This window comes from Barbatula barbatula (genome assembly GCF_947034865.1).
Source record: "Barbatula barbatula genome assembly, chromosome: 23".
Lineage (NCBI taxonomy): Eukaryota > Metazoa > Chordata > Actinopteri > Cypriniformes > Nemacheilidae > Barbatula > Barbatula barbatula.
In genome coordinates this window covers 1,126,469-1,141,070 of record NC_136786.1, presented here as the reverse complement: position 1 = coordinate 1,141,070, position 14,602 = coordinate 1,126,469, and the positions used below count along the sequence as shown (strand labels likewise).

General features: G+C 39.2%; 1 protein-coding gene across 8 annotated transcripts in view; it reads left to right on the top strand.

Annotated features, from left to right (window-relative positions):
• The window catches only part of LOC306888795 (uncharacterized protein), a 59,655-nt gene that overhangs the window by 29,493 nt on the left and 15,560 nt on the right, over nucleotides 1-14,602 (top strand). For 5 of the 8 annotated variants that reach the window (XM_079447252.1, XM_079447247.1, XM_079447246.1 and 2 more), the window contains 4 exons: nucleotides 3,331-3,447; nucleotides 3,568-3,639; nucleotides 4,465-4,638; nucleotides 7,299-8,420. In XM_079447252.1, coding sequence (XP_079303378.1) covers nucleotides 3,331-3,447; nucleotides 3,568-3,639; nucleotides 4,465-4,638; nucleotides 7,299-8,420 — 1,485 coding nt within the window. Of the gene's footprint in view, nucleotides 1-3,136; nucleotides 3,254-3,330; nucleotides 3,448-3,567; nucleotides 3,640-4,464; nucleotides 4,639-7,298; nucleotides 8,421-14,602 lie in introns of those variants that run through there. The other 3 variants (XM_079447250.1, XM_079447249.1, XM_079447251.1) reach the window with 2 other exon arrangements.

Sequence of the window (14,602 nt, the reverse complement as noted above, 5' to 3'; positions counted from 1 at the left end):
CAGTTCATCCTAAACCGCATGGCTTTGACTCATGTGCGTTTATAGCTTGTATTTATCCCATTGAAACAATTATATTAACAAATATTTCAAACACATCAATTAATTCTTGTTCTTTAATTCATACTATTTGAAATATTTTTAGTTAAGTGTCTTAAACTACACAAAAAGTCAAAGCAATAGTGCTTACATTTGTCATTCCAAACCCAAATGCTCTTGAAAGATTGATTGTATTTCAATGTGCCAATATTGGTTTTAAAATATCGATTGACCATGTGTTTACATATCATTGATAAACATAAAAAGACAAACATACTTCAACCTATTGTTATCTCATATGGACTCCAATTGTTCTAAAATGCACATATGTAGCCAAGAAAAAATAATATATTTGTTTTTGGGACAAACTTGTTTTTGGACCTCTGTATTTCAAAAATCCTGCGTACGACCCTTATATAGAAAGAAGCCAAGTAAATGGACTTTAATTCTCTTTTCATGTTCATGAATGAATAATATTTCACCAATCCTTCTGTTGCCGCGTGTGGAAGGTTTACAGTTATTTAATTTGACAAAATATTAACATTTCACTAAATTCCAATAAAATGTCTTTGTTTGGTGTTCATTCATTTGTATGAGGTATAGCTACAAGGGCCCACTGAATATTTGGCAAAATATTATAATAATAAACATGTGAACAGTTTTATTTCTTAAATCAAAACTTTTTTCAGATGTTAAATATGGTCCGAAAAAACTTCTAGGCAGTATGATTGAGTCTTTGCATATAAAACAGTGTTATTAACGCGTTTTTTATGGTGAATTAGCCGTAATTTCTTTTTCTTAAATGCCGTAAAATCCCGGGTTTTCTGAACACCAGGCGTTTAGTTTATGGCCAAATATGACCCAAACTGCTTTCCATATGTTTGTGCACGTGTGTGTGTGTGTGTGTGTTTGTGAGCGAGAGTGTGTTTGAGTGTAAAAGAAAACATGCATGTGTGTGTATAAGAGAGAGAGAGAGTGTGTGTGCGTCACAGATTACACACTATATAGTGAGCGAGTCGTAGTGATGATCACTTTCACTCTTTTATTTTGAATCATATCTTTAGTTTGAGATCCTTATGGCCGTTCTTTGACCCGGCTGCTTGTGTAGTTCCTCTGTCATGTGTTAGTAAAGCGTCTCATCTCACACTTATTTCAACTGCAGTAGTTGTTCATTTCTGTACACTAATCTGAACCGAGGTCAGCCATGAGGTCGCATCTCTACTGATGTGTCTGAAGGAGCAGTTTCCCATAATCCCCTTCAGCAAATCTCTTAAGATTTGTCTGTTAAAGATTTTGGATGTATTTGAAGTCGTTTGTAATTCATTAAGGTTTCATAATCACTGTAATCCTGAAGATAAATGTAGTAAATGTTTGTAGAGCAGCGTTTTAGGACCCCCTGCGGCAGAAAGACACTAATCTGTAGACTTTAGAGGGAACACAGGGGGTCTCGTAGGGGGCCGTTCGGCAGCGTCTCAACATCTGTCTGATGCAGGAGTTGTGGGGTCGGCCAGAGGACACACACCTCCTTCATGTTTACTTTCTCTTTGCCAGATCTCAGACAGCTGCTGTTCCACAGTTACTTAAATGAACACAAACAACAGAGGTCATTTACAAATAAAGGTAAAAGTTATAAAAAGAATATAAATAAAGAATAAAGCTTATCAATCACTTTTATTCTGCATAAATCCTGCATCTCTTGCTGTAGGGCTTTTGAGTTTTGTGCAGTATAGAGGTGGTTCTGGTTTCCTTGCGTCCAGACATCTGATTGGCTGTCGTGGTTCTATGATCCCATGCGTTTGACCTCAGGTGATGTTATTGATATAAATATAAACCTCATTGCTCTGATTCCTCTGGCGAATGTGTCATGAGGACGTCTGCCCAGCCAGCAGTTCTGCGTGCCGTCTGCGTCCTCACTGACACAGATGTAAAAATAAATAGGGTCTGTGTGACCCATTCAACGATACAGAAACGGAAAGAAAGAGAGAAAACACAAAAATATATCAGTCAGGTAAGACTAATGCACAGGATTAAAAACAAATCAATAATACAAAAAAAAAAACTCGCAACCTTAGACTGTACTTTAATTTCCCAGAACACAAGAAATAAAGAAGCTTTATGTGTACAATTAAATCATCTTTTACCCGCATTCTGATTATTAATAAGCATTTTCAAAATAATGAAAGGTTTCATTAACCCTTGTGTGGTGTTTGGGTCTATAGGACCGGTTTTTAAAGTTGACGTATTTATGCTGTATTTATTCAAGATAAACTAGTTTATTTACATCCCCTCAAAGATTTGTCTATTTCTTTGTTTCCGTATTTTTGTCTTGTTTTTCAGCACAATTATCTCAACATGACTAAAGTGAGATACATTTGCACGAGAGGCAAAATAACATGACATAAAGCTTAAATTAAAATGCCCTTGGCATATATTTCACTTGCGGCTTCATGTCATTTTGCTTTTTAAATGAATCCTTATTTTCACAAATGTTTAGGTTTTTAACAAATCCAAGCGCACAAATGTGTAAATGTTTTTGCATTACTTATCAAAAGGTTTGTGTAATGAAGTGATTCTGGGATTTTTATATTGCTCGGCCGAGCCGTTGTTTGACTGAACTCCTAAACATCTCATAACAGAACTCGCTGAAGGGAACTCAACATGACTTGACAGTTCTGGGTCACATGACCCTGAGTCTGGTTCTGGATTGTGTACAGCTCTGAACTCCAGCCAGCTTTCCCTTCACTAACCTCATCAGCATCACCCTGAACGGCCACCACCACCCACCCCAAACGTCTAACAGATAAAGATGTCACATAAAAATAAAAGCTAATTAAAGGAGTTCTCAAACTAGAATGTTCATTAAGGTCATGCTAGGATTTGTGAATGTGTCTCTTTTGGAAATGCCCGGTGGCTCCAGCCTCAGGTCGGGACATCAGCTCTGTTTGGGTTCTGGTTCCCCACAGCGCTGCTTTGACTTTGGGTTTCATCCTGTCGGGTCTTTTCACCATCAGCCACCGGGCCGTCAGACGAGGAGGGGGATTGTGGGAGTGTTTTTATCTCTAGAACAGTCACTTGGGTTTGAGTCAGGAGTTTCCCCATCGAGACGGGACCGCGAGTTCACAGCGTGCCACATCTCTTTCTGCTGTGTTGTTTGTTTAGTGAAGTGTGCATGAGTCAGATGTTGACAGTCACGTGTCAGGTGTTTGAAACACGGCAGGTGAGTTGAACGTGTGGATGCTTGGAGGTTTATAGTTTGTATTTAAAGCACGGTGAGTAATTTCACGTCTGTTTCAGGTGGCGTAAGTCCGCTGGGCTCTTCAGGACTGATTTCAGCGCCGTGGCCGGAGACACGAGGGGACGTACGACCGCATCAAACGGACCAGCAGGACTTTGGGACAGATTTTCTAACCGGTGAGATTTCTGCATTCGCATCAATCAAGGATGCTTTGAAACTTCTTATTGAAACGTTTGCTATTGAACCTGGAGTGGTGATAGTGTGTACTCTCTCTCTTTCTCTCTCTCTCTCTCTAGGTTCAATGTCTGGTTTCTCACACTCAAGCCCTCCACAGATGACGGACAGCAGTCCGCACGGGGCGTTCTCAGGTGATCATCTTTACTTAATTCTGTTCAGTTTATGTTAAGTGACACCAGAAGTATTCTACGACATTTGTAGTCACATTTTTTAAAAGTCTGAATGTCACTGCATTAGTTAATATCTGATCATCGCAAGAAACATTTGTTTGAAAGACAAAAAGTACATGCAGTACATTTCAGAAAAACACAATTGTCTGGTCTAAGATGTTTAAACATTTTAAAAGGTTGTACTAAATTGTGTGCCTGGCAAAATAACACTTGTAAGGAGTCCCACAGTTACCTTCATATCATTCATATATAATATGACCAAACTTATCACATTGTTTATAGTTTTCCAGTAAAATCAAACATCCATAAAGCCATTTACGATAGAAATCTGTTTCTTTATAATTCAGTTACCTCACAAACCTAAAGATGATCAATAGCCAGAAGATTATTTATGACAAAGGAAAGATATTGTATCACGTTCTGTGGTTTGATACGACCATGTGATTGTGCTGTGATGTCTCATCTAATGATAACAGGTGTGAATACATTAGCAGGAGAAATAAAAGGCTGAAGATAGCGGCGCTTTAATGAGATCACAGGAGACTCTTCGTGTTTCACCACCTGTTACAGACCTTGCATTACTTCTGTCATACCTCATGTGATGCGTTCGAGTCCTAACAAATAGTCATGTTATGTTCAAATCGTGTTAGGTTGTATTAATGTCTCTGTAGTGTTTGTGAAGGCAAAACAGTTTCTGTCATGATTGATGCAGTATATAGAGATCACACACGCAGTACGCATGCATGAGTCATCATGTCACGTATCTGAACTCTTTTGAAATGACAGGTTTGTCTGAGCCCAGCGTGATGCTGAACATGGCTGCCAGTCCCGTTCCTCTCCAGACAGAAAGGCCGTCTGAACCTCACGCGTCACCAGCGGTCCAGGTCACTGAAGCCCCCAAAATACCTGCTGAACCGCTGATAGCCATGACCCCCAATAGCCCACCGGACACATCTGCAGGTAGATGACAAACACACACTATATATTTGATTTCCCTTTCCATTCTTACAATGGTTGATGTTATACTGAGGCTTGTGTTTTTCGTACCATGTCAAATGAAACAGGAATTGAGGATCTATGGTGTTTCTATCCAGTAGGGGGCACTATAGCGGTGACAGTTGTCACAGCTCATGTAATGTTCCATCAATCTTTAGGGGCTACCGCTGTATGTTCAGTGCGGATAAGAACCTGAGCCACGCCGCTGGTTTATACCACACTGAAGAATAAGATTCTGTCTGGTGACCGGTTTCACACAACATGTTACACACTCACCCAATCTGAGATCCCTAAGACAGACGCACTTCCTGACGTCTTTAAATGTCCAAACATACTTTAATACCACAATGTTTTACTAAGTCCATGCATTTACAGATTGCCTACAGGATCGCAGATAGTGTCTCCCATAATGCATTGCACACTCACAGGTTCCCCCACATCAGCAGTATAGATCCATCGGTCACATGCTTTACAACACAACTTATTCATATTTTTTACACATTTAAGAATAATAACTCATCAAAATTATAAAATGAAACGGTGGGAACTTTGGAAATTGTTTTTAAAAACATGAAATAAAAAAAAAAAAACTTTTGTCTTGAATTTTCAGAATTTATTTCTTGTCATTCCCATCTATTCTGAGCTCTTATTGGCTGCTTTTCCATCATTATTCATTAAGGTCATCATTTCAAAAACATTGATAAAATGTTAGTTTGAGTAATAATAAATTCGTAATAAAAGAAAAATATTGTTTGCAAAATTGTCTTTGTCTACGAAAGCTTAATTTTAGACATTTAAGCAAACATCTTCCGATCGAATGTTTTAGGAAAATGAGAAACATTTTACATTTCAAGTGTTCTAAAACTTTTTACCGGCAACCCAAGTTTATTGTATAGCACGTTTCATACACAAGGTTATTCAAAGTGCTTTACATGAAATTATTGATATTCACGTTTCAAATATTTTTGTGTTTTTTTTACAAATACAAATTATGGTGAACATTTGATGTCTTCTGAAAGCAGATTCCAGCTACGGGTGGCGTAATGACTAAACGCTGACTCACCTTGTTTTGGGTGAACCCTTGTTATCTCTAACTGACTTGATCCTAATGATCTGAGACTTATCTGAAATGTATTTAGGTCGTTGAGTGATTTATAGACAATTAATAATACTTTAAAATCGATTCTATGTGTCACTGGAAGCCAGTGTAAGGACCTGAGGATTGGGGAGACATGCCCAGATTTTTTGCTTCTGGTCAGAATCCTGACAGCAGCGTTCTGTATGAGCTGCAGCTGTCTGGTGGTCTTTTTGGGAAGACCTGTAAGGAGTCCATTACAGTAATCCACCTTGCTGGTGATGAAAGCATGAACTTGTTTCTCTAAATCTTGGTTTGAGACAAAACATCTGATTCTGGCTATGTTTCTGAGATGCTGATTTGCTAATTGCTTAGACATGACTGCTGAAGATTATTTACTTGACTTTGTGTCTTTAGACCTCTTGTGTCAAGGCATTGGTTTACTTTGTTAGTTTCATACTTGTACCAAATACAATGACTTCAGTTTTGAATTTAAGGACGTTTTGACACATCCAGCTGTTAAGTTCATCAATGCACTGGCAAAGGGAGTCAATAGTCTTGTAGTCATTGGGTGAGAGGGCTAATTTGATCTGAGTGTCATCTAAATAAGCTGTGGTAAGCAATTTGATACTATTTCATATACAAATTGAACATGAGCGGTGCAAGAATTGAGCCCTGTGGAACTCCACATGTCATAGTCGCCTAGGTTCACATAGTAACACTTTCCTTTAAGGTATGACCTGAACCATTTAAGGACCAACTAGGGCTGGGCGATATATTGTGCAATTCTTATGCTCAGTTTCCTCAATAAATTACGGTTAAATGCTGCAACACCCTAAAGCCAGATGGGGCGCTCTCGCTGAGAAACTCTGAATATGGGACACAGTTCCAGGAAATGACAATGGTGATATTCTATTGCTGTTATTCAGACCTTTTCAGGTATTTTTATGATAATACAGTAGATTTATAATGATGATGTTTGTGTGTTGTTTTTTGAAATGCATGTTATAACAGAATATTTTAGTGATTTTAGATTGAGCAGTACTTCCTACTGATCAAAGAGCCGTAGTTCACGGAAGAGCTGTGCATACAAATGAGAATCAATTTCAGAATCAATTTTAACATGTATAATTAATGTAAATCGCGATATATATCGCCCAGCCCTAGGACCAACCCAGAAAACCCTACCCAGCACTGAGATCTAGTAATACTAGAACTGATATCTTTTGAATCAGAATTGAATCGAATATCATTTATTATCTTTATGAGCACTGTGTCTGTGCTCTGATGACGGAAACCAGACGGTAGTGTATATACTGCCACTGATTAGTGTGTTAATAACTGAACTTTTTTATTCATTAATATTATGATCTATTCGATTTTCTTGTATTATTGATTTTGTGTCTCTGGGTTCCGATAGGATTTTGTCAAATTCGTTTGATCTTTGCAGGATTTTAGCAGGACCATCAGTCAATGTCACATTGACCATTTTTTATGGTATGAAACGTAGGCAATGCCGCTCTAATTTTCTTTCTCCTTTGCATATGAGGTGTCTTTGGTGAACGCTGGTCCGATGAGGCCGGCATCCCGTCTGATCTGCCCTTCACACCCAGCGTTTCCACTGTTATCAGTCGCCATGCAAGTCACCTGACCGAGAGTCCACACAACGTGCCTGACCCCCACTGGTCCCCGAGAGATAGCGGAGCGGGAGATGATAGGGAAACTGAAGCATCTGACCGCAAAAAAGACAAGAAGAAGAAGAAAAGACGACCCCGAGACGATGTGTTTGACACCGAGCTACAGAGCGAAAGCACAGAGAGCCCGAATCGCTCGTCCCCTCACAAGGAACGAGACAGAGAGGGAGACTGGGAAGACGTCTGCCGTGTGGGTGGTAGAGTCAAGAAGCCCAAAAGTCGAAAGAAGATTCCAGAGGAATGGGCCATCCATGCCGAGCCTTTTGTTCCTGCTTCAGCCTCTGTATCACAAGAGTTTGGAAGTGACAGTGGTTTAATAACTCTCTCTGAAGATTACACAGACGAGAGTTTCAGTCCTCTGCCGCTCAAGCAAGATCTTCTGTCCCTCATGGCTACTTCACCACCATCCACCCTTCAACCTGCGGTGACATTGCCGAAGTCTCCAGGTCAGACTTCAGGTCTATCCTTGTCATCTGGCTTTCATGACATCATCATGGAAACAGACAGCGCCTTCCAGGATTACCCAAAAGATGCTTTTGAGTCACCGCTGGGCAAAGCTGCTTCTCTCGCCTCTGCCGGAAGCTTTGATGAGGCCATGTTTGAACAAGAACCCTACACTCCTCCTGTCATGAGCTTGCTTGAGTCCCAGATGAAGGAACCCCAGATGTCCACCCCTGCAAGAACCGGCTTCGTCCCACCGATGGAGGCGTTGATCTCAGCACCACCGTTTTCACCATCTGGACCTGCTTGGTCCCTCAATAATCACAATCTCTCCGGTGTGGCTCCTACGTCACCAAAGAAAAAAGAAAAAAAAGAGCCCAAACAAGAAAATGAGTCTCGTTCGTCCTCATCAAAGAGTCCCAGCACTCCTGACGCAAAGACACCCTCTCCTCAGATCTCAGGTCTGAATCCGGCAGCGCCGCCATTCTTTCCTAGTTTTGCAGAACCTCGGGAACCTCAGGCCTTTACATCAGAAGGTTTGTTGAGGAGGTTTGGGATCCACGTAATGCATGGCTGTGTGGATTCAAGGCCTTGGGCTTGAGTGATTTATACTAACACGCCACCCCATCGGCCGGACACAAGCGTCACAACGGGTCCGCTTAGGTGTTTCATCTACCCTGAATGAGCAAGCAAGACTCCTCCCCCCATTAACCGTGTGATTCAGGGTGTACTTTACTAATCTCAATGCTTTTGGTTTGCAGGCGTTGTTGTTGTGTTCTGTACTAGCACCGGTGGCACCTAACAATGACAATCTCTCCCAACACCTCGCCATATTTCTCTTCTAGCACCTTATAGTGTGAAAGTACAACGCATTGTTGCTTTTTTAATTGTGTGGAACGTAAAATAAATTTTTAAGTAATACTTCTTTTTTTTTGTCTTGTTCCCTCCATGTCCCGCTGATATCATCATGCATCGACCAGGTAAGCTAACTTTGTTTATCTATGTACTCTCATATTTACTTTAAAGTGATTCAAATATTCAATATTCAAATTCTCTCATCATTTACTCGCCTCCATGTAATTTCATACCTGTATAAATAATTTAGTTCTGATGAGCACAGAGAAAGATATTTTGAGGAATGTTAGCAGTTTTCACTTCTGGGACATCTTCCGTTACCATCTTAGGAAAAATGTAATGGTAGTCATAGGTCCCCCATTGAAAATATCAAATTTTGTGTTCAACAGAACCAAGAAAAGAAAGTGAAAGTGGAAAACTGCTAACATTCTTCCAAATAATAATCTGTGTTCATCTGATCAAAGAAGTTTATACAAGTTTTAAACAACCTGAGTGGGAGTAAATGAAGTGTCCCTTTAACTGTGTTGTGAGAAGAGAACGATTAGTTAGTGTAATGAAAATAAGTTTGTTTCTGTTGATCGTGGTGTTCATCGATTGAAAGTTCTTCTCTTTCATTAAAGGATCAGTTTGAGATGACGCTCAGCAATATGCAAATGTTCTGTGACGTGATGCAGTTTAGGAAATGTTGAGCATGTAGCAGTTTAATTTAAAAGTGTCAAGCCATTAAAGTCAACATGAAGTCAGTTTTGACCTGTGTGCTCTTTGAATATACGTATACATGATGAAGATCTCAATATGAACTCAAACATTAACAATTGCAATTGCATTGGTGTCTCTCAGATATATCAGATATTTCTCCTAATAAAAGAGTCAGAATGTGTCTGTCATGAGAGTTTGAGAAAAGATTTGTCTCGTCTGTCATCAAAAGATCTCAATATCAACTCAAACATTTCTCATCATGTCCAGATTATTTTACCTCTACGATCTACATACATTTATATCTAGTGCGCGTGTGTGTGTGTGTGTCTGTGTGTGTGTGTGTGTGTGTGCGCGTGTGTGTGTGTGGCGGTGTGACACAGCTGTCTCTTCTGGTTCTGTGTAATTTTGGGTTCCGCTCCAGTGGGGAGGAACCCTGTCATTGAGAGAGCTACTTAAACACTGCAGGAGACATCAGAACATCAGAGTTTGGTGGCAGACCTCCCAACATGCAAATTAACGCCAGTGTGTGTGCGTGCATGTGTCTGTGTGTGGTATTCGTATGACTTGATGAGCTAAGGAAAGTTGTGAATGCTCAGAGTTAAATATCATAATGTGATATCTCTTCATTTGTGTTATTTTTAAAAGCATTGCTCAGCCTTAACAGTGGCTGGACTTTTGAAACTCAAAGTTGAGTCAGTAGACAAGATAGCAGGGTGACACGAATAAATGTGAGTAAAAATGAATAAAATAAACGGGTTGCTTATGAACTGTTTGATCTGCAGGAGATGATGTTTGATAAAAGGACTTTTAGCTAGTTGATGGTTTTGTAGAAACCTGAACATGGCTCGAACAAGAACCGTCTGGGCCGAGATTAGTTTCTAGGAGACAGATTTGTATTTACAGGGAAGAGCAATTTGAAAAATGAAACCTTTGACGGAAAGAACAGTTTCCAAGCAACGTCTGCTTTGAACGTCTGTCAATGTTTATTTTGTGTAGGTCTGTGAGACCAGAAGCATCAATTGTGACTCAAGTAGCATCTTATGGTGTGAAGCGTTCAAAGAAACAGGTCTGAGGCTTTCACTGATGCTCTTCAGTTCTTTCTGTTTCGTATGCACTTGATTCACATTTATCTAAACGCATTTGTGTGCATTTTATTTGGCATTTCAATGGATGATTAGATATCCGGCTTGAGAGCATGAAACACTGGCTTCTTGACCCTTCGTTACATGTCATTTATTCCATTTAAGTTGTATTCATGTTTATCTTCATTTTTCGTTTCTTTTTTTAAGTTCTGTTTTATTATTTAAAGGACTCTGCGGTTTTTCAACTAGTATTTAATCGACGATCAAAACTGACTAAACAGTATACAGTGTACAGCTTTCCTGTAGCTCAGTTAATAACGCAAGGTTGTGTGTTGGATCTCAGGGGATTGCAGATACCTCTGTATAAATGTATAGAATAATGCAATGTAAGTCGCTTTGGATAAAAGCGTCTGCCAAATGCGTAAATGTAAATGATAAAAGTTTTGCGCTATGAAACCATGATATCGTTGCATTTCCTCAAACAGATGCAGAAGTGACATTTTTTGAGTAAATATCTGGTTGCTTGTTTTTGTCATTTCAGCTCTGAGTCTGTCTGATGTTTCACTGTGAGTTGTGTTGAGTTAATTGTGTCGTTGTTGTTGTTGTTGTGCATAAGTGCGTCAGTTATTTTCAGTGGTGCCGGTCAGTCAAAGGTTATAATAATCCAGAAGAATGATGAAGCTCTAAAGGTCAACCGCTCAACAAAAACATCAACACGGGCTGCTGCCTCCAGGGAGGGCGAGGAACCTGCCTAGTTGCCATGGCAACTGAAAAAAGCAGCTGATGTCTCCATGGTAACAGGGACAGATGCTAAAAAAGCAGGCATAGGTTGAAATAAACGTGTCTGGTTTGTGGCTAGTCGTCTAGCGTGTTGTGTTGTAGCAGGACAGTGTCAGACTGAAATAGACTTGCTGTACAGTAGATCCACTGAAGCTGATTCTGGTGTGTCAGGATCTTGATTATGTACATATGTAAATGAGACACCCTGAGGGCTGAATCCAGCAACAGTCGCTGTATCTCTCTTCGGATTTTGCCTTCGGTTCAATGATAATGAGACAGACGCCTTATAAACGCAGTCAGTGTGAAAATTACAGCCGGTGTGACCGATCATCACAGGAAAAGTCTGTTTTCACAAATAACATGAAGCATCTTAGTGTCGAAGGGAAAAGTGACGCGGCGTAATGACTGGAGTCCTGGAGTCTGACTTATTTCTAAAAACACATCATTTATCCAAAGTGTGTAGAATATTATGTGCTCTCAGTTTTCTTCAAAATGAGCTGAAAGAACATTATTTTGATTAGATGTGAATTCATGTCGGTAGTGAGATTTATTAGATGCTCTCTGGATTTTCTAACAATGCTTAAAATAAGTCTATTGTCCTGTTTTCTTGTTCAAATATCAAAATTTTCTTGCGAAGCAAAATTACTTTATGATTTTAAAGTCACCATGCAATCAAACTGGACAATTGGAGTGTTTAACACAGTGTTGCAGTGATTATTATAAATGATTTATCTGTGCACGCCATTATTTCATTTTTATTCATCTGCACTTGTAATCTTTAATCACAAACGTTAAGCTCCAAACAACATCAGCAAATGGGTTAGGAGAATAAAACTTCTGCCAATGGGGTGATGAGAACAGTCAGTTTGAATGATGTTTTATCTTTATTTTAGTAAAAAATGCACTCTTAAATAGATTTTATAATTAACCAAGACTTTATTTTACACCAGTATCTTGATTCATTTTTTTATGTAAAAAGTGATCTTTATTATTTTGCAGTAGAATTAGATGTTTTGACAGGTTTCTGTAACTTGATTGTCTGTCACACAAACCACTGAACATAACTGCAGGTTATGTCTAAATTCAGCCGTCTGATTTTACCGTAACTGAAAGTCATCTATGAAGACTAGTAACCATCAGATCCAGCCGTACAGCTGTTACACACATTGTCTTATATTAAGTCATGTTTGGTCATTTGTACTGATGGAATGAATACGAAGGGTGTTTGGCTGAAGTTAAAGCTGCTGGTTCTTGTGAAGTTTCCCATAATGCAACATTACACAATCATACTCATGCTGTATTTTTATCATCAATGTTCTTTAGAATCAACACAAACCCCCTGCCCCGCATCTCCATCGGCACCCGTGATGACAGGGCTTCTGTTGCCATGGCGATGAGAGGCAGTTGCTCAGGAGACCTAAGAAAGCAGGGCTACTAAGAAAACAATGTTGGCTCTTTGGAGGATGGGGGACGTGCTAAAAATAGACCGCGGGGAGACGGTCGCTGTCGAGTTATTTGGCTTTCTGTTCTAGCACATTTAGTTTTTGACCACCTGTGCATTTTTACCGTGACGTTGAGTAATGATGTTGGCTCCACCAGAGACGCTGTTCTGCTTCTTTTTATAAGCTCATGACTAAGATGAAATATTTGGAGGAAGATCTGCTGGTGTTATTGAAGTGTGCACGCTTCAGCAAACTCAGACGCTTCATGTCTTTCTAAAAGAGATATTGCTTTGGCTTGTGGTTTGTAGTAAATACTCAGGTCAGTGATTATATACGTAGGTCAGGTTTCTCTCCTTTGTTCAGAGAATGTAAAAGGAGGTTTTAGGTTTGGCATATCCACCACAAATGTGTTTAGTTGTTGAATATGAAAACTCATTTAATAAAATGCGAACATCGTATGTGGTATGAAATCCAAATAAATACCGATTTCTGAAATGCTCCCCTTTTATTCATTGTTTCTCGGGACGTGATGAGCCTGATATTAACTGAACTGTCTGAACAAACAGATTCCGTTGAATACCTGCAGACCGTCAGAGTAAAGAGGACAGTTTATCATGTACAAGCGTATTGGTTATGTAATGGGGTCAGTGGTGGTTTGTTTTCGGGTGAGACGAGGACGTCAGTGTGTCTCTGTCCCTGATGGTCTGGACGCTTCTCGTCTGGGGACACAACATTGATGTGACAGATTCAGTGGCCGAGCGTTCTGTGTGCCGTACGGATCCACACACATCACACATTCCCTGTTAGAAGTGAGGGATGTATTGGAGCGTTTGAATGAATGCTGTGCATCTTTTTACGTTAGTGCTTCTTAGAATCCACCAGTAGTATTAAACGAGTATAAATGCGAAAGCAGCCACAGTTTACTGTATAAGAAAAATCTTGTTCTTGAGATGTTTTTAGTGTGTTGGGTAAGCAAATGTTTTCTTTGAGAAAGATCTCCTGCATTTATTGAAGAACAGCCTGATTTTCAGCTGTTGGGTTTAATTTGGCTTCATTCTGAATCATCATCATATTATTGTTGTTTTCATTTGAGCGTTGTGACAGCGTCTGTCCAGTTCATGAGCGGTCAGAGAGTCTCGTGTGTTCTTCTGAAACGTCAAGAACAGTTGTAATGCAAAGTTTCATCTGAACACACGTCTGTGCCAACAAAACCTCTGAATAGCATTCAGAGAGAAGATAAACTTGTCATATAGCTTGACCATTTTATTGTCAGTAGCTCTGAGAGATAACAGTCACTGATCATTTACCAGGTGCTTGAAACATCTTTACATGTCTGAAGTTTTAGAAGAAATACAATTATTATCATAAATCATTTTAATACTCATTATGAGAAACATAATAACAATTTGAAACATGTTAAGCTCTAGTTTGGTGGATGATGAACTCAGAACATTATTTCAGCTTTTGTCTTCAAGACTCTTTGTCTGGGTGATTTGTTTGTTTGTTTCTTTTGTTTTTGACAATTGTTAAAAACTCTACAAAGATGTTATTTAATTATTTTTCTGATGTTTGACTGCATACAATTTATGAAACAGTTCTATATTTTGTTAAAATGTCAAAAAATCCATGCCCGTCACAGATGTCCTCTCCTCAAAGTTTTATCTGCTTCATCAAGTTAAAGATGAATTCAGAAAAGTTCAAATATAGGTCGTATGAAATTTATTTATTTAAAAAAAGTATTCATTTATTTATAACGTATTAATATTGCCTGTGACTTTTTTCCTCATCGTTTCATTTTTGCTTCTTTCTCCTTATTTAACGGTTCATAATTAATTTGCTCATGTTGATGAATCTATTTGT